Below are 24,445 nucleotides of genomic sequence, written 5' to 3'. Positions count from 1 at the left end.
ATGAGCCTTTCAAGTCACACTCCAAGCCCCACAGGCTAGCCACTCAGATCCAGTCTGGTCTTGTGGCTTATTCTCCTGTGATATTGCAGGAACCTTTTCTTTCCAAAGGTCCAGGGAAGAACGGATGTAACCTCTGTATAAACTGAGGACATGGCCGCTCCGAGGAATGTTTGAAGGGAAGGTTTTTATTGTGGATACGATCCATCAAGAGAACAGCCAAAGGCATCTGGAAGAGTGCAGAGCAGAGAGAGGAAGGAGCAGACAGAACATGGCCAGCAGATTAGACCAGGCCATGGGGGGTGGCGGGGAGAACGAGTGCAAAGGAGACCAAGGGAGAGGGCACCAGGAGAGGAAGATAAAGGAAGGCACCTGGCCAAAATGGCAGGGTTATACGGGAATGAGAAGCTGGGGGAGGAGAAGCCCATGAGCTGGAGCTTAAGGTAGGGAGTGGGGTGAGAAGAGCCTCTGAGAAAGCCCAGAGGCCAACATGCATTTTGGTATGTTAATAGGCACCACAGATAGCCATTTGTCCCTCGTATGATAACCTCCATATGCACACAGACACACAGAGAAGCAATCACACACAGACAAGCATACACAACAGTCAGATGGACATGTGTACACAAAGGCACACAGACATACAGACAAGCACATAAAACATAGCAGTGCAGAGACACATACATAGAGAGACACTCATATACACCGACAGACATACACACATAGAGTTGCATACAGACACACATAGACATGTACACACATGAAAACACAAATAGACATATATAGACATGCATATACACACAGACACACATAGAGCTACACACAGACACATAGGCACACTTCTATACATTGCCACAGATATGCACATTGTCACACACTCACACATGCTCACATATACAGGCACAGAGGGACACACAAACAGCTCCTTCATAGAACACACACATCACTGTGCACATTGCCACGCACTATCCCTGCCATGTCTTAGAAATACACTACCAACCTCTTATCTCGTCTATGCTGGTGCCCAAGCATGGCGTGGTCCAACTGGGCAACAAGGAATAAGCCAGACCGAAAGGCCAGCAAGAGGAGAGAACTCAGATGAATGGCAGATGAGAACATAGAAGGCCAGCCTTATTCCTGGAGTTCTGGACTGACCTAGTCTGAGAAAAGCCCAGGGACTGGGCCCAACAGCTCCTGCTCCCAGCCAATACTCTGCCCAGTGTACCACACTGCCTTTCTAAACACGAAGAGGCACTGATTTGAAGCTTATAGAAAGCCCCAGTCACCTGTACTGGCCTGTCCCCGTCAGCCCCCTGGTCTGGTACCATTTTGTCTGATGTCTGTCCTGGAAGTCTTGAGAAGTGACTAAGAGCTTTGCCTCAGGGGTTGGAACCAAATGGAGGCAGTAGGGGTTGACTTTATTCTGCTGGGACTTGGCTAGAACTAAAGTCAGTCAAAAGGCAGACACTAGTGAAGAAACTTTCCCAGCCAGGTCTTCATAGAATCCAGCCAAGCAGCCTGACCAAATGAACCCAGAGAAGAGCCTGTTAGATCTGCCCAACCCCCTCCTGAGCATCTGGGGAGGCTCCCTGCTGCAGAATGGCTTTCAGGAGACTTGGCAAGGCTGCTAGAAACTGCTTGGTTTTCGACCAAGGATGAAGATTATCTGGTGTCTCGCTATGGTTCTCAACCTATGGGTCCCACCCCTTTGAAGGGGGCTTGAGTGATATTTACATTACGGCTTATAGTAGTGGTAAGATTACAGTTATGAAGTAGCAGTGAAAATAGTTTTATGGCTGAGGTCACCTAAACATGAGGAACTGTACCAGAGGGTCACAGCATGAGGGGCTGTACCAGAGGGTCACAGCATGCGGAGGTTGAGAATCACTGATATCAAAGGGGGCAAGCTTGCGTGACCACAGCTTGTGCGACCACAGCTGGCTAACAACCTCACTGTTTTTTATCTCGCAATCTCATGGATAAGTCTGAAAGCATGGTTTCATGGTCTTGAGCCTGACACCAGAGAGCCCTCCAGCTTCCTAGAAATGTCTAAGGTCAGTTGAGTGTCTAAGCTAGTGGTGGGATCCTTTGGGGGTTGTCCAAGATTTTCCATTCCTGTGACCGGTGTGTTCATGGGAGACTGGTAAGGCTGCTTGACAAGGGCAGCAGCATGCAGCCTTTCCAGCACAACAGTTAAATTTCCTAGACAGCAACATAAAGCTCTGTTTAAAAAAAAAAAATCCCATTTTAAGGAATGGGACCTGGGAAGCTGGGGATGAGATTGCTCAGTGGTTAGGGGTCCTGACTGTTCTTCAGGATCTGGGTTCAATTCCAATTCATTTTTTTTAAATAAATGGGGCCCAGCAGTGGTGGCGCACGCCTTTAATCCCAGCACTTGGGAGGCAGAGGCAGGCGGATTTCTGAGTTCAAGGCCAACCTGGTCTACAGAGTGAGTTCCAGGACAGCCAGGGCTACACAGAGAAACCCTGTCTCGAAACCCCCCCCCAAAAAAATAAATAAATAATAAAAAGAAAATAAGGGGGGTGGGATGGGACTGGGATGGACATGGTGGCCTGAGCCTTTACTCCCAGCACTCAGGAGGCAGAGACAGGTGTATCTCTGTGAGTTCAAGGCCAGCCTACTCTAAAGGACAAGTTCCAGAACAGCCTATAAAGAGAAACCCTGTCTCAAAAAAACCACAAAACAACAATCAAACAACATCAACAAAAATAAGGAAAGGAAATGGGAACTAGAGGCTGTCCTTTAGGCCCTGCTTCTGGAGACGTGACAGCCAGCGCCCCACAGCACCGTCTCTGCCATGATCAACTGGATCTGCAGTTCTAAGACAAGGTTATAAGAGTTGCCATTAGGAACTGTGTGTGTGTGTGTGTGTGTGTGTGTGTGTGTGTGTAAGAGAGAGAGAGGTGGGGGGAGGGAGGTGGAGAGAGAGAGAGAAGACAGAGACAGAGACCCAGTGAGTGTCATTAGAATTGCCTATAGAAACACGAGTGGTATCTTGCAGCAGCTTGGGCATCCTACCAATGGCCTCACTGTTGAAGAAAATGTTCCTCACTCCTCTAGTAGATGTTAGCAGCACATAAATCTACAGGGAGGGGCAGCGTCTCATGAGCTCCTCTTCTTGCTGTGACAGGGTATTGACAGGCCCAGTGCTATACCCATCTTTTTTAAGAGTGCAGTAGCCATGCAATAGCTGGAAGTGAGCGCTCACCACCCTCCACCCTTACCCCTTTGTATTTTTTCCTGCCCCATCTTCCCTGGTGTCCCCTGAGCCTTTGAGGGAGTGATGATAGAAGCCCTACTTGTGGCTGAGCTTTGCACAGAGGCTTATTCTCATTTCAACCAATTAGAAATCTGTTCAGCTACCACTGCCTGCTGGTGGGGGTCGGGGAAGCTGCTCCACCCAAATTTAGTAAACACTAGTCTCTGTGTATAAACACACTTTAGTGGGACTGTCACATCCAGTTAGCCACCCAGCAGAACTCAAGTGCCGACTCCCCCCCCCACCCAACTGCCTATGACCTCCTAGCTCGTGCTTTTGAACAGTTTGACAGTTCAGGGCACATGGCTGCTGCTGACATTACATCCATACCCACAAAGCAGAGTGAGACAAGCTTGTGCTCACCAGCTTCCTCCGTGTCTCTTTTTCCTTCAGTCCAAGGCCTTAGCCAATGAGATAACACCACCCACATTGATGGGGGTCATTCTTCCTCCATTAAGCCTCTCTGGAAACAGCATCACAGATAAACTCAGAGGTGAGCCTCCAGTTGACTCCAAATCCAACCAACTGGACACAGACGTATTTGGACTTATTCTGACTATTATTGAAATATTTTCTTTTGTGTTGCTTTCTTGGTTTATTTCTTTTTGTTGTTTTGTTTGCTTTTGTTTTTTGTTTTTTTGGTTTTTTTTTTGTTTTTTGTTTTTTGTTTTTTGAGACATGGTTTCTCTGTATAGTTCTGGCTGTCCTGGAACTCACTTTGTAGACCAGGCTGGCCTCAAACTCAGATATCTGCCTGCCTCTGCCTCCCACGTGCTGGGATTAAAGGCGTGTGCCACCACTGCCCAGCTCTTGGTTTATTTCTTTATTGATTTGTCTGCTCCATTGAATTTTTCCCTAAATTTTATGTCTATCAATGGTGTTAGAAAATTATGTGCCAGTTCTTGGTGTGTTTTGTATTTGTGATTTATATGAAAATTGTTTTATAGGACTATTTAGTAGTTAATTATAGCTGCATATATGGGTTATAAATTTTGGAAAAAAATGTTCTAGTACATTTTAAAGTTTTGCTTCCTTTTAAAATTTCATCATTATCTCATTCCAATCTTTAAAAATAATAGTACCTCCAGCACTTGGGAGGCAGAGGCATGTGGATCTCTGTGAGTTCGAGGCCAGCCTGATCTATAGTGGGTTCTAGGACAGCAAGACTGTTATACAGAGAAACCCTGTTGTGAGCTGGCTGTGAGCTGCATGAGAAGGATGCTAAGACCCAAACTTGGGTCCTCTAGAGAGCACCATGTGTTCTCAGCCACTGAGCCACAATTATAGAATATTCAGAAAACTTTCATAGGTGATAATAATTCTGGAGACTTTGCAAGTCAGAAAATTTTTCATTTTGATATTTATTTTGATCTCACACATAAATTCTACTTCTAATAAGTGTACCCATATAATCTCAATATAATCCATCCTCAGAATTTGGGAAGAATTGATCTATTGACTTCTAAATGCTGGCCAGTGCTTCAACAATACCTCTCTTCAAGAGATAGTCTCAGCTGGGCATTGTGGTGCACGCCTTTAATCCCAGCACTGGGAGGCAGAGGCAGGTGGATTTCTGAGTTCGAGGCCAGCCTGGTCTACAAAGTGAGATCCAGGACGGCCAGGGCTATACAGAGGAACCCTGTCTCGAAAAACAAAACAAAACAAACAAAAAAGATAGTCTCTTTGTAGCTTAAGGATACAGTACAGTGTTTCTCAACCTGTGGGTCTCGACCCCTCCCCTTTCACAGGGTCATCTAAGACCATCAGAAAACATTATATTTACATTATGATTCATAACAGTAACACAATTATAGTTATGAAGTAGCAATGAAAATAATTTTGTGGTTGAGGATCACCATACACGAGGAACTGTATTAAACGGTCACAGCACTAGGAAGGTTGAAAACGGCTGTTCTAGGGAGTTACCGAGGAACTTGACTATAGAGACCAGAGAGCTCGAAGAGGCAAAAAGAGGCAAAAAGGGAGAGGTACAGAGGGGAGTGACTGAGAGAAGGGAGGGAGAATCAAGCAGGGGTAAGGGCTCTGACTACTGGGTTGAGATGTTCACTCTAGCCCAGCCATGGTATCACTAAAAACATCAGACCTAGCCACTCCACTCCAACGTATGCAAGTAAACCAAAGCAGTCGTGCATAAAAACCTGTGCATGGACATGCATGGTAGCTTCATCCCTAACTGCTAGCCACGAGAAACAACCTTGCTCTTCAACTGATGGGTAAAGAAACTGGAACGTAGCTAGTTGAATACTGCACCACAATGGAAAAGAATAAATGTGTTACACACAGCAATCCCAGTACACTTCAATGACCGAGACAAAAGGAGCCAGGCACAGAAGAGCAAACTGTGAATGACTAACACTCTGGGAAAGTTGATTCTAATCTGCAGTGACATGAGGACAGATGAGTGGCAACCTGTTGGGAGCCGCGCCCACATTCGCCGTTACAAGATGGCGCTGACAGCTGTGTTCTAAGTGGTAAACAAATAATCTGCGCATGTGCCAAGGGTATTTTGTGACTACTTGTACTCTGCCTTCCCCGTGACGTCAACTCGGCCGATGGGCTGCAGCCAATCAGGGAGTGACACGTCCGAGGCGAAGGATAATTCTCCTTAATAGGGATGGGGTTTCGTTTTCTCTCTCTCTTGCTTCTTGCACTCTGGCTCCTGAAGATGTAAGCAATAAAGCTTTGCCGCAGAAGATTCTGGTTTGTTGCGTCTTTCCTGGCCGGTCGTGAGAACGCGTCTAATAACAATTGGTGCCGAATTCCGGGACGAGAAAAAACTCGGGACTGGCGCAAGGAAGATCCCTCATTCCAGAACCAGAACTGCGGGTCGCGGTAATAAAGGTTCCCGTAAAGCAGACTGTTAAGAAGGATTCAACTGTATGAATTCAGAACTTTTCAGCTGGGGAACGAGAGTACCAGTGAGTACAGCTTTACGAGGTAAGTCTGGTCTTGAACTTTCTAAGGAAATTCAAGACAGTCTATCAGAAGTAAAGTGGAAAATGGCTTTGCAAGGTATATTTGGCCTTGAATTTTTTCTGGTGTTAGGAGCCCTTTTGTTCCTTTTCACATGTTATCAAGTGGTTAAGGCAGGGCGGATTCTAGATGAAATTCAGGACAAGCTATCAGAAGTAAAGCGGGGAGAGAGAGTAGGAGCAAAGAGAAAATATGGTACACAAAATAAGTATACAGGCCTTTCCAAGGGTCTTGAACCCGAGGAAAAGTTAAGGTTAGGTAGGAATACCTGGAGAGAGATTAGAAGAAAAAGAGGAAAAAGGGAAAAGAAGAAAGATCAATTAGCGGAGGTCTCTAGGAAAAGGAGCCTGTGCTCATCGCTGGATGGGCTCGGGGAGCCAGCTCTTAGTAGCTCTGAAGCAGGTGAAGAATCCTCCTCTGAGGAAACAGACTGGGAGGAAGAAGCAGCTCATTATGAGAAAAAAGGGTACCAGCCAGGTAAAGTGCTAGCTAATCAGTTAAGGAAGCCAAAAGCGGCTGGCGAAGGCCAGTTTGCTGATTGGCCTCAGGGCAGTCGGCTTCAAGGTCCGCCCTATGCGGAGTCCCCGCCCTGCGTAGTGCGTCAGCCCTGCGCAGAGAGGCAGTGCGCAGAGAGGCAGTGCGCAGACTCATTCATTCCCAGAGAGGAACAAAGGAAAATACAACAGGCATTTCCGGTCTTTGAAGGAGCCGAGGGTGGGCGTGTCCACGCTCCGGTAGAATACTTACAAATTAAAGAAATTGCCGAGTCGGTCCGTAAATACGGAACCAATGCTAATTTTACCTTGGTGCAGTTAGACAGGCTTGCCGGCATGGCACTAACTCCTGCCGACTGGCAAACGGTTGTAAAAGCCGCTCTCCCTAGTATGGACAAATATATGGAATGGAGAGCGCTTTGGCACGAAGCTGCACAAGCGCAGGCCCGAGCAAACGCAGCTGCTTTGACTCCAGAGCAGAGAGATTGGACTTTTGACTTGTTGACGGGTCAGGGAGCTTATTCTGCTGATCAGACAAACTACCATTGGGGAGCTTATGCCCAGATTTCTTCCACGGCTATTAGGGCCTGGAAGGCGCTCTCTCGAGCAGGTGAAACCACTGGGCAGTTAACAAAGATAATCCAGGGACCTCAGGAATCCTTCTCAGATTTTGTGGCCAGAATGACAGAGGCAGCAGAGCGTATTTTTGGAGAGTCAGAGCAAGCTGCGCCTCTGATAGAACAGCTCATCTATGAGCAAGCCACAAAGGAGTGCCGAGCGGCCATAGCTCCAAGAAAGAACAAAGGCTTACAAGACTGGCTCAGGGTCTGTCGAGAGCTTGGGGGACCTCTCAGCAATGCAGGTTTAGCGGCTGCCATCCTTCAATCCCAAAACCGCTCCATGAGCAGAAATGATCAGAGGACATGTTTTAATTGCGGAAAGCCTGGGCATTTTAAGAAAGATTGCAGAGCTCCAGATAAACAGGGAGGGACTCTCACTCTTTGCTCTAAGTGTGGCAAAGGTTATCATAGAGCTGACCAGTGTCGCTCTGTGAGGGATATAAAGGGCAGAGTCCTTCCCCCACCTGATAGTCAATCAACTGATGTGCCAAAAAACGGGTCATCGGGCCCTCGGTCCCAGGGCCCTCAAAGATATGGGAACCGGTTTGTCAGGACCCAAGAAGCAGTCAGAGAGGCGACCCAGGAAGACCCACAAGGGTGGACCTGCGTGCCGCCTCCGACTTCCTATTAATGCCTCAAATGAGTATTCAGCCGGTGCCGGTGGAGCCTATACCATCCTTGCCCCCGGGAACCATGGGCCTTATTCTCGGCCGGGGTTCACTCACCTTGCAGGGCTTAGTAGTCCACCCTGGAGTTATGGATTGTCAACATTCCCCTGAAATACAGGTCCTGTGCTCAAGCCCTAAGGGCGTTTTTTCTATTAGTAAAGGAGATAGGATAGCTCAGCTGCTGCTCCTCCCTGATAATACCAGGGAGAAATCTGCAGGACCTGAGATAAAGAAAATGGGCTCCTCAGGAAATGATTCTGCCTATTTGGTTGTATCTTTAAATGATAGACCTAAGCTCCGCCTTAAGATCAACGGAAAAGAGTTTGAAGGCATCCTTGATACCGGAGCAGATAAAAGTATAATTTCTACACATTGGTGGCCCAAAGCATGGCCCACCACAGAGTCATCTCATTCATTACAGGGCCTAGGTTATCAATCATGTCCCACTATAAGCTCCATTGCCTTGACGTGGGAATCCTCTGAAGGGCAGCAAGGGAAATTCATACCTTATGTGCTCCCACTCCCGGTTAACCTCTGGGGAAGGGATATTATGCAGCATTTGGGCCTTATTTTGTCCAATGAAAACACCCCATCAGGAGGGTATTCAACTAAAGCGAAAAATATCATGGCAAAGATGGGTTATAAAGAAGGAAAAGGGTTAGGACATCAAGAACAGGGAAGGATAGAGCCCATCTCACCTAATGGAAACCAAGACAGACAGGGTCTGGGTTTTTCCTTAGTGGCCATTGGGGCAGCACGACCCATACCATGGAAAACAGGGGACCCAGTGTGGGTTCCTCAATGGCACCTATCCTCTGAAAAACTAGAAGCTGTGATTCAACTGGTAGAGGAACAATTAAAACTAGGCCATATTGAACCCTCTACCTCACCTTGGAATACTCCAATTTTTGTAATTAAGAAAAAGTCAGGAAAGTGGAGACTGCTCCATGACCTCAGAGCCATTAATGAGCAAATGAACTTATTTGGCCCAGTACAGAGGGGTCTCCCTGTACTTTCCGCCTTACCACGTGGCTGGAATTTAATTATTATAGATATTAAAGATTGTTTCTTTTCTATACCTTTGTGTCCAAGAGATAGGCCCAGATTTGCCTTTACCATCCCCTCTATTAATCACATGGAACCTGATAAGAGGTATCAATGGAAGGTCTTACCACAGGGAATGTCCAATAGTCCTACTATGTGTCAACTTTATGTACAAGAAGCTCTTTTGCCAGTGAGGGAACAATTCCCCTCTTTAATTTTGCTCCTTTACATGGATGACATCCTCCTGTGCCATAAAGACCTTACCATGCTACAAAAGGCATATCCTTTTCTACTTAAAACTTTAAGTCAGTGGGGTTTACAGATAGCCACAGAAAAGGTCCAAATTTCTGATACAGGACAATTCTTGGGCTCTGTGGTGTCCCCAGATAAGATTGTGCCCCAAAAGGTAGAGATAAGAAGAGATCACCTCCATACCTTAAATGATTTTCAAAAGCTGTTGGGAGATATTAATTGGCTCAGACCTTTTTTAAAGATTCCTTCCGCTGAGTTAAGGCCTTTGTTTAGTATTTTAGAAGGAGATCCTCATATCTCCTCCCCTAGGACTCTTACTCTAGCTGCTAACCAGGCCTTACAAAAAGTGGAAAAGGCCTTGCAGAATGCACAATTACAACGTATTGAGGATTCGCAGCCTTTCAGTTTGTGTGTCTTTAAGACAGCACAATTGCCAACCGCAGTTTTGTGGCAGAATGGGCCATTGTTGTGGATCCATCCAAACGTATCCCCAGCTAAAATAATAGATTGGTATCCTGATGCAATTGCACAGCTTGCCCTTAAAGGCCTAAAAGCAGCAATCACCCACTTTGGGCAAAGTCCATATCTTTTAATTGTACCTTATACCGCTGCACAGGTTCAAACCTTGGCAGCCACATCTAATGATTGGGCAGTTTTAGTTACCTCCTTTTCAGGAAAAATAGATAACCATTATCCAAAGCATCCAATCTTACAGTTTGCCCAAAATCAATCTGTTGTGTTTCCACAAATAACAGTAAGAAACCCACTTAAAAATGGGATTGTGGTATATACTGATGGATCAAAAACTGGCATAGGTGCCTATGTGGCTAATGGTAAAGTGGTATCCAAACAATATAATGAAAATTCACCTCAAGTGGTAGAATGTTTAGTGGTTTTAGAAGTTTTAAAAACCTTTTTAGAACCCCTTAATATTGTGTCAGATTCCTGTTATGTGGTTAATGCAGTAAATCTTTTAGAAGTGGCTGGAGTGATTAAGCCTTCCAGTAGAGTTGCCAATATTTTTCAGCAGATACAATTAGTTTTGTTATCTAGAAGATCTCCTGTTTATATTACTCATGTTAGAGCCCATTCAGGCCTACCTGGCCCCATGGCTCTGGGAAATGATTTGGCAGATAAGGCCACTAAAGTGGTGGCTGCTGCCCTATCATCCCCGGTAGAGGCTGCAAGAAATTTTCATAACAATTTTCATGTGACGGCTAAAACATTACGCAGTCGTTTCTCCTTGACAAAAAAAGAAGCCCGTGACATTGTTACTCAATGTCAAAGCTGCTGTGAGTTCTTGCCAGTTCCTCATGTGGAAATTAACCCACGCGGTATTCGACCTCTACAGGTCTGACAAATGGATGTTACACATGTCTCTTCCTTTGGAAAACTTCAATATCTCCATGTGTCCATTGACACATGTTCTGGCATCATGTTTGCTTCTCCGTTAACCGGAGAAAAAGCCTCACATGTGATTCAACATTGTCTTGAGGCATGGAGTGCTTGGGGGAAACCCAGACTCCTTAAGACTGATAATGGACCAGCTTATACGTCTCAAAAATTCCAACAGTTCTGCCGTCAGATGGACGTGACCCACCTGACTGGACTTCCATACAACCCTCAAGGACAGGGTATTGTTGAGCGTGCGCATCGCACCCTCAAAACCTATCTTATAAAACAGAAGAGGGGAACTTTTGAGGAGACTGTACCCCGAGCACCAAGAGTGTCTGTGTCTTTGGCACTCTTTACACTCAATTTTTTAAATATTGATGCTCATGGCCATACTGCGGCTGAACATCATTGTACAGAGCCAGATAGGCCCAATGAGATGGTTAAATGGAAAAATGTCCTTGATAATAAATGGTATGGCCCGGATCCTATTTTGATAAGATCCAGGGGAGCTATCTGTGTTTTCCCACAGAATGAAGACAACCCATTTTGGATACCAGAAAGACTCACCCGAAAAATCCAGACTGACCAAGGGAATACTAATGTCCCTCGTCTTGGTGATGTCCAGGGCGTCAATAATAAAGAGAGAGCAGCGTTGGGGGATAATGTCGACATTTCTACTCCCAATGACGGTGATGTATAATGCTCAAGTATTCTCCTGCCTTTTTACCACTAACTAGGAACTGGGTTTGGCCTTAATTCAGACAGCCTTGGCTCTGTCTGGACAGGTCCAGACAACTGACACCATTAACACTTTGTCAGCCTCAGTGACTACAGTCATAGATGAACAGGCCTCAGCTAATGTCAAGATACAGAGAGGTCTCATGCTGGTTAATCAACTCATAGATCTTGTCCAGATACAACTAGATGTATTATGACAAATAACTCAGCAGGGTTGTGAACAAAAGTTTCCGGGATTGTGTGTTATTTCCATTCAGTATGTTAAATTTACTAGGACAGCTAATTTGTCAAAAAGTCTTTTTCAGTATATGTTACAGAATTGGATGGCTGAATTTGAACAGATCCTTCGGGAATTGAGACTTCAGGTCAACTCCACGCGCTTGGACCTGTCGCTGACCAAAGGATTACCCAATTGGATCTCCTCAGCATTTTCCTTCTTTAAAAAATGGGTGGGATTAATATTATTTGGAGATACACTTTGCTGTGGATTAGTGTTGCTTCTTTGATTGGTCTGTAAGCTTAAGGCCTAAACTAGGAGAGACAAGGTGGTTATTGCCCAGGCGCTTGCAGGACTAGAACATGGAGCTTCCCCTGATATATCTATGCTTAGGCAATAGGTCGCTGGCCACTCAGCTCTTATATCTCACGAGGCTAGACTCATTGCACGGGATAGAGTGAGTGTGCTTCAGCAGCCCGAGAGAGTTGCAAGGCTAAGCACTGCAATGGAAAGGCTCTGCGGCATATATGAGCCTATTCTAGGGAGACATGTCATCTTTCATGAAGGTTCAGTGTCCTAGTTCCCTTCCCCCAGGCAAAACGACACGGGAGCAGGTCAGGGTTGCTCTGGGTAAAAGCCTGTGAGCCTAAGAGCTAATCCTGTACATGGCTCCTTTACCTACACACTGGGGATTTGACCTCTATCTCCACTCTCATTAATATGGGTGGCCTATTTGCTCTTATTAAAAGGAAAGGGGGAGATGTTGGGAGCCGCGCCCACATTCGCCGTTACAAGATGGCGCTGACAGCTGTGTTCTAAGTGGTAAACAAATAATCTGCGCATGTGCCAAGGGTATTTTGTGACTACTTGTACTCTGCCTTCCCCGTGACGTCAACTCGGCCGATGGGCTGCAGCCAATCAGGGAGTGACACGTCCGAGGCGAAGGATAATTCTCCTTAATAGGGATGGGGTTTCGTTTTCTCTCTCTCTTGCTTCTTGCACTCTGGCTCCTGAAGATGTAAGCAATAAAGCTTTGCCGCAGAAGATTCTGGTTTGTTGCGTCTTTCCTGGCCGGTCGTGAGAACGCGTCTAATAACAGCAACCCAAGGACAGGCTGACTGCAGAGGACTTTGATGCAATCTGAAGGCAGATGTTGCAGGGCTCTCTCTGACTAGGTTGGGGAGGGCCAGAAGCAAAGTAAAAAAAAAAAAAAAAAAAAAGGAATAGTACTTATACCTCTTCCTCTGATACAGGCCCTCCTCCAAATCCCTTCTGTAGATCCTGCTCCAAGGCCCTGTTGCACAGGCCCAGACTAGCAGCCAGAGACTCTGTTACAAAAGATGTCCTAGAAACCAATGTGTCGGCAGAGCTAGGCAAGAGGCTGTGCCCCACAAGTAGAAGAAAAGGTTTTGATGACCAATGAACCTTTGGCAAGCCATGACTCATTCCATGGAGCCACATTGGCTGTTGAAAGAGGTATGCCTGCCTAGGCCACACAGAAATGACAGTCACCTGACATCCCGAAAGACTTGATCTCTTTTTCTTTATTTCTTTATTTTCATACATGTTTGTGTGTACATGTAACATGTGTACAGATGTGTACATATGTATGCAGGTGCACTCACCTATGCTCTCATGGTTGCTTGAGTATCCTCTGCCATTATTTGCCACTTTTTTTAAAATAAAATTCTCATTATGTAGCTCCTGCTTGTCTGGAATCCACTATGTAAACTAGAATGACCTTGAACTCTCAGAAATCTTTGCCTTCCAAGTGCAACGATTAATGGCCTGTACAACCACACCTGAATAGCCCATGGTGACACCTGGCTTCAAACCTGCTCTTTCTTAAACACTACCTCCTCAAAGCCATTCCTGGAGCCCCAACACTGGGGGACCCTGACTCTTTGTCTCCCTAGCTGAGTCTTTAATCTCTTCTCCAAACCTACCTAGCCTTTGCTATCTCACCTGGTAGTGTCCTTCATTCTCCCCACAGATGTGGCTCCTACTCTTTCTTCAAGGGCAAGGTCACACGCTTCTTCCTCTGGGGAGTCTCTTTGTCCCCATTAGCCAAGCCCTTGGAAAGCTCATTTGAGCTTCTCATGTATGGCCCCATCACCCTGAAACCTTTGTGTTATTTTCCCACTCACCCTTGGCTCAGAGATGATGTCCCAGAGTTGTGGATCACCTCATTCAGGGCCATTGCTGTTTTGATTGTGAAGATTCTGTGGTTCTGGTTAGCTGGGGCTGAAGAATCAGCTGTGATTAACAAGATACCAGAACTACTAAAGCAAAAACTTGGCATTACTGGGACTCTTGATGCTGGTTAGCTGGAGCTAAGAAATTAGCGGTGATTAAGAAGAGACCAGCATCATTGAGGTGACATCTTCTGGGAAGTGTTTTCTGAAAGCACAAAGAGGCTGTGTTCCAGAGATAGCCAAGGTTGTACTCCTGCTGCAGCGGGACTTGGTAATATGTAAGGGTCACCCAGGTGGTACTGGTTTTGAAGGCATGAAGGGGTCACGAAGAGCAGCTGAGGCTCGACACTGTGAGAGGCCATGGAAGGCCATTGGTGAAGGTGCAGCCGCAGTTGCAATTGAAGGCCCAGGACTGAAGGGGTCATGCAGTGTTTTGGAGATGCCAGTACCATGAGATGACCACCAAGAGCAGCAGCAGCAGTGGAGTACAGGCATCTGGAGCCTAGAGGAGGAAGTGTGTGCTACAAAGAGCGTGGCTGGAAAAGTGACCCAAGCCCTTGGAGGAGCCCAGAAGATTGTGAGTTGGATCCCAGACACTGAACGGTTGGACATTGATTTTTGCTTTTGATTGTGACTGTGCCCTGATATTTTCCCTCTTGAAGGAAGAAACTATTTTAGTGGAGCCCACAGTTAAGAGACTTTTAATTGTAAAAAGACTTTGGATTTTAAAAGAGATGGATATTTTAAAGAAATTGAAATTTTAAGAATATGTAAAGACTGTAGGATGTTTAAAGTTATTTATATAACCTTTGTGTTATTTTCCCACTCACCCTTGGCTCAGAGATGACGTCCGAGTTGTGGATCACCTCATTCAACAGCCGTGCATTGCAAAGTCAGTCAATTAATCAATTTTCATGCCTCTGTGACAAAATGCCTGGCCAAGATGACTTAAGGAAGGGTTTATTTAGCTCATGGTTTAAGGGCACAGGTTCTCCTGTTGGGGATCATGTGGCAGCAGGATCCTGAGGACACAATCTGTCCAGGTCTGGAAGCAGAGAGAAATGAGTCCTGTTACTCGGTTCACTTTCTCCTTTTTACTAGTCTGGGACCCCAGTCCATGAGATAACGCTGTGCTGTCCACCCTCAGAGTAGGTCTTCCCTCCTCTGTTACGCCTCTCTGAAAACAACCTCACAGACATATTCAGAGGTGTGTCTCTTAGGTTATTCCAAGTTCAGTCAAACTGAGAAAAAACTACTCTAGCCTGCCATGTGCCAACTAAGCCCTTTGTTTCCCCCAGTCTTGACAATCACTTTGGGAGGGTGCTCTATTGTGTCCCTCCATTTACAGATGGAGATACTTGTCAATAGGTAAACATACTATCCTAATTTCATATGGCTTGTCTGTGACAGAAGCCAGATCTTTCACCGTGACACAATGACAAGGCTATCCTCACCATGGAGACAGTGATGGAGTTGATGCAACCTTGCCTCATGAATAAGAGAGTCAGGAGCAGAAAAAATAAAGCCAATTATCTAATTGAGACAAGAGGTGACAAGTTTTATTAGCAAGGACTTCACGAGATTGGGAAATGCTGGTCTGTGGACACAAGTACTATGCAGCTCATTGAGTAGGGCTTTGCGGCGGCCTTATAAAGTCAAAGGAGGCGGGAAAATATTCATGAGTCACAGGCATTGCTGACACTAAGAAAATGAGTCTGGGAAGATGGCTGGAGGTGGAGAGGCAAGGGTTAAAGCAACAGGTACAGGAATGTGGGTTCAAACCCCAGAACCCATGGGAAGCTAGGTGTGCAGTGAGTGCCTTCAATCCCAGGGCTTCCACAGTGAGATGAGAGGAGAAGACAAGAGAGTCCCTGGAAGCTCCAGGGCCAGCCTGCCTGGTATGTGCAGCAGTGACTGAGAGATCCTGTCTCACACAAGATAGAAAGCAAAGACTGACAAAGTTGGAGCTGTCCTCTGAGTGCCACACCTGTGGCATCTGCACACCCATACTCAGAAGAGAACACACACATGCATGCACCTCACGCACAATTTAAAAAATAAAGTATTTAGGAAGCTGGGCATGGTGGTACATGTCTTTAATTCCAGAATTTGGGAGGCAGGGTCAGATGGGTCTCCGTGAGTTCAAGGCCAGCCTGGTCTACATGGTGAGTTCTAGGACAGCCATAGCTACATAATGAGACCCTGTCTCGAAAATCAAAACAAAATAAAAACCACATTTTTGTTTTCTAGTCCGGTGTTCTGGAACATCTCAAGATATTGACATTTTTTGTTTGTTTTGTTTTTTGAGATTGGGGGAGGGAAGTTTGACCATGTAGCCCAGGATCGTCTGGAACTCACTACATAGCTTAGTCTCAAACTTGTAGCAGTCCTCTTGAGGGCTGGCAGTCCAGGTGAGTGCCACCATGCCTGACTCAACACATGAACTTTGCTGGTTGACATTTTCAAATCTCTCATGACCTGAAGAGATGACAATACTTCTTTTTACTTTATGTTGTGAGGATTGCATGTGGTCAATGCATGAAGTTGTTTGTCTCAGACTTTAAGGCTTATGTCTCAAGGGAATGAAGGAGCACAGGAAAAGCCTTAAACAACCAATGTAGGACCTAGCTGTCCAGGCCAGGAGCTTCACACAAGAGCAGTGCAGGGTGGTCAAGACAGAAGCTGGGCAGACTGACCTGTGTCACAGTTCTGTCACTGCTGGTGATGATCTTGAGTGAGTTGTTTATCCTCTCTGGATCCCAATCAGTCTTTAAAATGAGCTAAGGATAGCATCTCTTTCACAGGTAATGTAAACATGAGGCCAATGGCCATCACTCTGCACATGACACCTGTGAACCACTTTGTCTTGCTGACATCTATGCTGGGCTTTGTCTTCCAATCCCCTAGTCATGGCTTGAGGTGTGGCTCGAGGTGTTTCAAATCAGCACCAAGACAAACAATGGCCTAGCCTTGAAAAGACTTATGCTCAAGAGGAAATGCACAAGGCAGTCATTCATGCCCAGGAGGCAGAGACAGAAAGAGTGTAAATCTGAGGCCGCCGTGAGCTAATTGGTAAGCTTCAGGTTAACCTGAACATTGAGACCCTGCCCCAGAAAAACAAAACAAAAGGAAATAAACAAGATCATCCTCAGTATGATAGACTGAACTAAACTAATAACTATAGCGGCTGAGGCGCTAAGAGGTGGGCAGAGGCTCAAGTCACTGAGCCTACTCAAGGGCAGGCTCCTGGAGAAAGCAACACAAGCAGAGGCAGGACAGAGGGACAGCGTCCGGCTTTGCATAGAGTGGAGAAGGAGGCTTTAGGAGAGGGAATCACTGCAAACACAAAACACCCCTCGTGGGCAAGAGCTTGGTCCCATCCAGGTACAGGGGCAGCACAGCTAGCTGATGCAGAGAATAAAATAAGGATGTGAGCAGCCAGACCACAAGCTCTCACAGGCTGTGGTGAGGCAGCAGAGCGAGCAGAAACTGTACGGGGTGTCCATCAGGGAGCCGTGTAATCTGATTGATGTCTTTAGCTCACTTCTTGCCCTTTTATAGATGACCTAAGAGGAGAGCTGAGAGTGTTTGCTTAGTATGCATGAAATCCTGGGTTCAATCCCCAGCCCCTCATCCAGTGAATAGCTTCAAAGAAAGTTAAAATAGATGCAGATGCTCTTGTGAGTCTAACTAGGAATAGAGATGGAGAGAATATCAGCTCACAGTAGAGCAGTTGACAGCAATAATGGGAAAAGCTGAAGGAAGCCAAATTTCTCAGAGGCAGAGCCAGGACCATCTTTGGTCCAGTGCTGGGTTTCTTGGTTAAATTCTCTCAGTTCTCGCCGGGCGTGGTGGCGCACGCCTTTAATCCCAGCACTTGGGAGGCAGAGACAGGCGGATTTCTGAGTTCGAGGCCAGCCTGGTCTACAAAGTGAGTTCCAGGACAGCCAAGACCATACAGAGAAACCCTGTCTCGAAAAACCAAAAACCAAACAAACAAACAAACAAGCAAAAAAAAAAAAAACATTAAAAAAAATTTTTTTTCTCAGTTCTCATGTAACATTTCCATTCCCTGAAGGAAGGATTCTATTTGAGTATGTTGCATTTAAGTTATATAACCCCATTTTAATGTTTGTATATGTATGTGATGGAGATGTCCCAGACTCCTGCCTTTCCACTTGCACCTTGACATGCCTGTTTCTGTTGAGGCTCCTTCGTGAGGGTTGAACTTGCTGCTCTGGGTGGCTCGTGCTCACCTTCTCCTGTTTACACTCCCAGTGGTGGACATGATGTTTTCAGAGTCCTGACAGCACCAGGCAGGGTTCCATAAACTTCCCTACTCTCCACCCTTTCGCATCTGGGAATTAAGTACATAAAATAGGCATGCAAATCATTTAGTGGAAAATCACAAAGCAGTGTATTTAAAAGCAATTCTTTGGCATGTCCGTTATTGTACCACTTGCTAATGATTTATAAAAGAACATTTCTGTACTAATGAGATGTGTGTGCGTGTTTATTTTTGTACAAAAATATAAATCCTGCCTAAGTGTTCTATGTGGCAGAATGTGGCATCTTCGCTGTCTGTCAGAGTTGACTGCTGTTTTATTTTATAATCAGAAATGCCTCATTTCAGAAACACATAGTACAAAATGACAGATGTATGTTTGCAAATCTGAGAACTTGTTGGAATTTCTGTTCTAATCCCAAGACAAAATTCATTTGGAGTTTTACTATTGCCAGATTTTTGTGACTCCTCATATTCAGCATCACTATAAGGGGCTGAGGCCCATAACTTAGGAAGTTGTACAGATGGCTCAGTGGTTAAGAGCACAGTCTGCTTGCCCAGAGGTCCTGAGTTCAATTCCCAGAAACCACATGGTGGCTCACAGCCATCTGTAATGAGATCTGACGCCCTCTTCTGGTGCATCTGAAGTACTCACATACATTAAAAAAAAATACATAAAGTAAATAAAGCTTTTTTAAAAAAAAAGAAGTTGTACAGCAAATCTGCTTATGCACATACTCATTTTTTCTTTCCAAAATATTTTCTCAGATTTATTCGTCTTATTTTGTGTGAGATTGGTGTGTGTGGTGTATGTGTGTGTGCACGTGTGCACATATGTGTGTGAGTATGTGCTTGGTACCTAAGAATTAAAATATTCAAAACTTAAATCTAACTTAGAAACATTTTTGCAGCCAGATGGTGGTGGTGCACGCCTTTAATCCCAGCACTTGGGAGGCAGAGGCAGATGGATTTCTGAGTTCAAGGCCAGCCTGGTCTTCTAGTTAGTTCCAGGACAGCCAGGGCTATATAGAGAAACCCTGTCTCGAAAAACCAAAAAAGAAAAGAAAAGAAAAGAAAAGAAAAGAAAAGAAAAGAAAAGAAACAATTTTGCTTCACAGTTAATGGTTTCAAAATGTTTGTTGAAAATTCTCCTCTGATGTCTGGAGATGTCTATCTCACGGGTTAAACACATGCTTAACATATACGAGGCCAGTGTTCATTGCCCATACCAGAGAGAGAAAGAGACTTTCCTGTTACTAGAACACATATACTGTTTTCTACCAGTTTGGCATTTGATCCTTCATTTGCCAATCTTACTTATAGTCCATCTTTTTATATAACAGTAAGTGAAGTACTCTTATTTTTACTCCATCTAGTCCACCACATTAACAAATCATCTGTTAGTTTATGTTTTCCCTGTAGGTCTGCATTTCCAATTGTGTGTGTGTGACATATATGTGCACCTCCCAGTACTGAGATAGCATGTATGTGCTTCCATCCTTGGCCTTTTTTAAAAAAAAAAGATGTACTTATTTTATGTATATGAGTACACTGTTGCTGTCTTCAGAAGAGGGCATTGGATCCCATTACAGTTGGTTGTGACCTACTATGTGGTTGCTGGGAATTGAACTCAGGACCTTGGGAAGAGCAGTCAGTCTTAACCACTGAGCCATCTCTCTAGCCCCCCCCCCATATATATGTTTAAAATATATATATATATATATATATATATATATATATATATATATATATATATATATATATATATGCCAAGGATTGGGGCTGGAGAGTTGGCTCAGCGGTGTGTCTGAAGACAGCTACAGTGTACTCATAGATATAAAAATAAATAAAATCTAAGAAAAAGGATTGTCAAGAGTTTGAGACCAGCCTGAACTACATAATTAGTTATAAAAAATTATATGTGTATGTCTTTGTATGACTTTGTGTAGGTGCCCCCAGGATTCAGAAAAAGTTGAAGGCCTCCTGGAGTTAGAATTATTGGTAGCTGTGAGCAGCCTGGTGTGGATGCTGGGAATTAAACGTGGGTCCTCTATGAGAGTAGCAAATGCTCTTAACCACTGAGCCATTCCTCTAATCCTGTAAAGACATTTTAATCATGTATTAAGTTCGCTTAAATGACCAAGGTTTTGCCTTGCATTTCTGACTCACATCTCAGCTCACTTCCACCTCTCTAGAGTCCTCAGAAGAGACAACTGGCTTGAACTCAGCCCCTTCCTTCTGTGATGACTTCTTGTCTCATTCAAGAACCTTCCTGGGCAGTCAGCTCAGAAGCAGGCACATAGCAGGCAAGTGACTTCTTATACATCTGTCCACTGGGTTCCCACCATGAGAGGTCAGAAGTGCCAGGAAAGGTATAGAGGAAGAAGCTCTCACCACAGCTCCCCTTGTTTCTATTCAACTGATTTAACCCAATTGGAATTAGTCGGGACTCTGCTCTTGAGGTACTGATAAGTGATGAGGAAACTCGGAATGGATGGAGTGGCTGGGGTGTGTGTAGGCAGGGCAGATAGCTGGCCTCTGTAGCCAGTAGAGGACCAAATACTAAGCCATGAGGAATGTCTTGGAGTGGCGCATCAGTAAGACCTTACTGGAAAGGATGGAGGCACAGAGGACATGGAGTAGAGAAACCTCCCTTGCTTTGAGGGCAGAGTAAGCAGCACTGTGGTCAAGTTGCCACAGCACCTCCTGATCCCCCTTCTGCTGTCCTGGCCTCTGAGTTCCCACTCCACTGCCCTTTCCTGACTCCTACATCACTTCCCCATGGCTCCTCTGCTTCAGCACCAATCAACCTTTCCTTCTACAAGTTCAACTCTGAACGTTCTATCCTGATCAGAAACCACTGAGTTTCCTTTTTTGTTGTTGTTGTTTTGTTTTTGTTTTTCAAGACAGGGTTTCTCTATAAAGCCCTGGCTGTCCTGGAACTCACTCTGTAGACCAGGCTGGCCTTGAACTCAGAAATCCACCTGTCTCTGCCTCCCAAGTGCTGGGATTAAAGGCATGTGCCACCACTGCCCGCACTGATGGTTTCTTATTTCCTAGAGAGTCAGTCTTAAAACATGGCCTTTGAGTCCATGGTTTGTAGAATGCTGTCATACAGCTAAGAACCAAGTTGGGGGAGCGCAGAAGGAGGTCACAGGCCCTACTCTTGACTTTCCAGGTTTGTTCCTTCCCAGCTTCCACAACCTCCCACGGCCCCATCTCTTCCGCCCGTCTATATTATCTCCCACAGTACTCTTGTAAGTCATTTGCATATCTAAGCATACCCTGCTCTTGTTCATTCTGTTCCTGCATCTCAGGATGCCTTTCCCTACCATCATTAGCTGTTGAAATCCTACTCTATAAGTCTCACTTCCAACGTCATCTCCTCCACAAAGCCTTCCTGGAACCACACTGTCCCTCTCCAGCCACAATCCATCGTCCATCCCTGTGTCCTCCAGCCGGTTACAACTTGGCAAAACCCAGGGCTCCCCAAATACGAAGGGTTTATGTTGATCCTTCTAGGATCCCTGAGGCCCTAGGGAGGTCCAAACCCCAGAACTGTTGAGGGGTTAGAAGTATCTGGCTCCCCAGTTGGACTGTCTGCAACTTTAAGTCTGGAATTTCTATGTTTAGTAGCATGCATACAGTAAGTGCTTACTAGGTGCGTGAACTTAGCTGAATGTGTGAAGTCTATTAAATGATATGGGAATTGTATTCCTGTTCATGACAGTGGGGCTGATGATAAGGGAAGCTTCAAGGTTGAGAAGCTAAATAAAGGGTCTCTCTAGGGTCCAGGAATCCAGAAAGGTTACCAAGATGCCATGGACCACCATCTACCCATCCCTCTGTTCAGGTCTCACCCGTAGTTACAAAATACATCCTATCTGTGGGCCAGAAAAGCCGGTTGCTGAGCCTCAGGCAAGAGCCCAGACAGGAAACTCCCAGAGTGGATTCAGGCAAGCCAGAGGTGAGCCAACAGAGGCAGAGATAAGAATCAGGGAGGCGGGGCAACTCATCCTCCAAGCTGTGCTCGCTCGCTCGAGCTGCTGTGCTCTCTCCTCACAGTCATCCCAGGAGGGTGGCCGAACTCATGGCCTAGACCTTCCTCTTATCATGGCTGGGGAAGTGCTTTCTTTCTTCACCCTCTAATGTAAGGACCTGAATTTTAGTCCCAGGTATCTTGAGAAGCCTCTGCCCACAGCTCCTGGTACGTCAAGCCATGGTCCTGAGGTAGAGCATCTATTCATCTCCCAGTTATGCATCCATCTTCATAAACTGAAGAGATAGGGCTTTCCTACATCTTGGCAGAAATATGCCAAAAGCCCAGAATGTTCTTTCTTCTTTTCTTTCCTTTTCTTTTCCTTTCCTTCTTTCTTTCTTTCTTTCTTTCTTTCTTTCTTTCTTTCTTTCTTTCTTTCTTTCTTTCTTTCTTTCTTTCTTTCTTTCTTTCTTTCTTTTTTCCTTTTGGTTTTTCGAGACAGGGTTTCTCTGTGTAGTTCTGGCTGTCCTGGAACTCACTCTGTAGACCAGGCTGGCCGCAAACTCAGAAATCCACCTGCCTCTGTCTTCCAAGTGCTGGGATTAAAGGTGTGCGCTACCACTGCCTGGCCAGAATGATCTTTTTACCATCCTATGGCCGTAGCCTGGTCATTCTGAACAACCGGGGCAGCAGATAGCCCACCCCAGTGACCAGAACCCTGACTGCATTCTGTATTTTCAAGATCTGAAGACTTATGGCTCCTTTGGTGCTAAGACCCTAGGTCCAGGTAGCACATACGTCTACCCACTTTAACCCCTCCCTGAGACATCCCAGCCACTGCCCAGGGGCGGCCAGGAGGGTGGAGCTCTGAGTCAGAGTATAAGTTCCTGATCTTACCGTCCAGCTGGAGAGCCGCCACGATGCTTCAGAGGCAGATGCCTGCTTGGGTTTCCCACTCCCTGTCAGACCCATGCCAAGCAGAAGATGGCATGGCCTCCGGTGCCTTGAAGGTGAGGATACAGTGCTGGTGGTGGGAAGCCTGGGGCCAGAGGTAGGTGGCCATGCCTCCCTGGCCAGGAGATGAAGAGTTTGGGGACTTAAGTAAGGGAAGCAGCCAGAGCACAGGGAGACTGGTGGACCTTGTATATAGAGAGAGGTTGCCTTGAGAGTCCCTACCTACCACCTGAGAGAGGTGCTTTAGCCAAGTCTGGAGCAGGGCTCCTGGGTAGAGATAGCACAGCTGAATATACTCACAGGTTTTACAAAGCTGCATATAGAGACTTTGGGCTATCTAGGGCCAGCCAAGCCAGCATCCAGTATAAACAATGCCTAGTACTTCCAGGGGGAATCCATGTGTGGCCTGTCTTGGTAGTGACTGGTTATTAACCTGTGGGCATCTTAAACTTCTGTGCTTTGTGAGTGTGTGGTATGGGTGGCTTAAAGTGTGAGAATTGGTGTATTGCCAGTTAATTGCTGTCAGATGCCCCCTTTGGTATATGTATGGTCAAGGTCCCTAGGTCTAGACAAACTCTCAAAGTCTCCCAGGGAAATCCCTGGCTCTGGCAAGGTGCTACTGCTTGAAACCAAATTTGCCTTTGTTTTCCTGTCTGGGCAATGGGGAGATGCCCTCCACCTCCCTGTTGGCCGTAGGCATACCATGGAGAGGACTGTCAGTAGCAAAGTAGTGCCCTTGGCCAGCCTGTACTAAACCACTGAAGGCACTGAATAAAGCCTTAAGAGGATTTTGTTCCTTTAGAGCGGGAGACAGAGACATTGGCCAGTCTCCATGGAGCCTAGGGAGGAACTCTCTGTTGTACTGTGACAGAGTGTCCTGTTGCCCTGAACGGGATTGACATTGGGTGACTAGAAGGACCTCTAATCAGCACTTGTCCCTCACTGACCCTCCAGAAATTTGGGCTAGGAGGAAACCAATGACTACGCCTAACTTGAGAAATGAAGTGGCCTCACCTGCCCAGCTTGCCCTGAGATGCCCCAGGGGAAGGAGCTATCATCCTCTCTCTAGGCACTCAAGCCTAGGCAATGGTTTAGGGAGGGGATGCCTGGCTTGGGTAGGCCCTGGACCCATCCCTTCTGAAACCTAGTGGTCAGACCACCCCTGGCCTCTCTTATCCGGGAGCCTTATGGCAGAGATGTGGGCAGGCTGTTTGTAAAGTAACTAAATGGCTTTGGGCTTATTGGCAGAAATTACTGGGCCCTTGGGTCTAGGGACAACCCCAACTAAGGGGAGCTGAAGGTCTTATGGTTGCCTCTGACATTCAGCTGTCTG

General features: G+C 45.9%; 1 protein-coding gene and 1 pseudogene across 5 annotated transcripts in view; both read left to right on the top strand.

The window, feature by feature from the left end:
- The window catches only part of Pla2g4e (phospholipase A2, group IVE), a 79,219-nt gene that overhangs the window by 15,333 nt on the left and 39,441 nt on the right, over nucleotides 1–24,445 (top strand). Inside the window, exons 2-3 of one of the 5 annotated variants that reach the window (XM_006499771.4) lie at nucleotides 20,375–20,485; nucleotides 23,063–23,168. The exons of 2 other annotated variants lie outside the window; for them this stretch is intronic. In XM_006499771.4, the coding sequence (XP_006499834.1) occupies nucleotides 23,079–23,168 (90 nt within the window). In that variant the 5' untranslated portion in view covers nucleotides 20,375–20,485; nucleotides 23,063–23,078. Of the gene's footprint in view, nucleotides 1–20,374; nucleotides 20,486–22,240; nucleotides 22,387–23,062; nucleotides 23,169–24,445 lie in introns of those variants that run through there. 2 more of the 5 variants (XM_006499772.4, NM_001363090.1) reach the window with 2 other exon arrangements.
- On the top strand, nucleotides 6,922–11,226 carry Gm52575 (annotated as a pseudogene).

The sequence above is a fragment of the Mus musculus genome, chromosome 2 (genome assembly GCF_000001635.26).
Source record: "Mus musculus strain C57BL/6J chromosome 2, GRCm38.p6 C57BL/6J".
Classification (NCBI taxonomy): Eukaryota; Metazoa; Chordata; class Mammalia; order Rodentia; family Muridae; genus Mus; species Mus musculus.
This window is presented reverse-complemented; position numbering and strand designations above follow the sequence as displayed.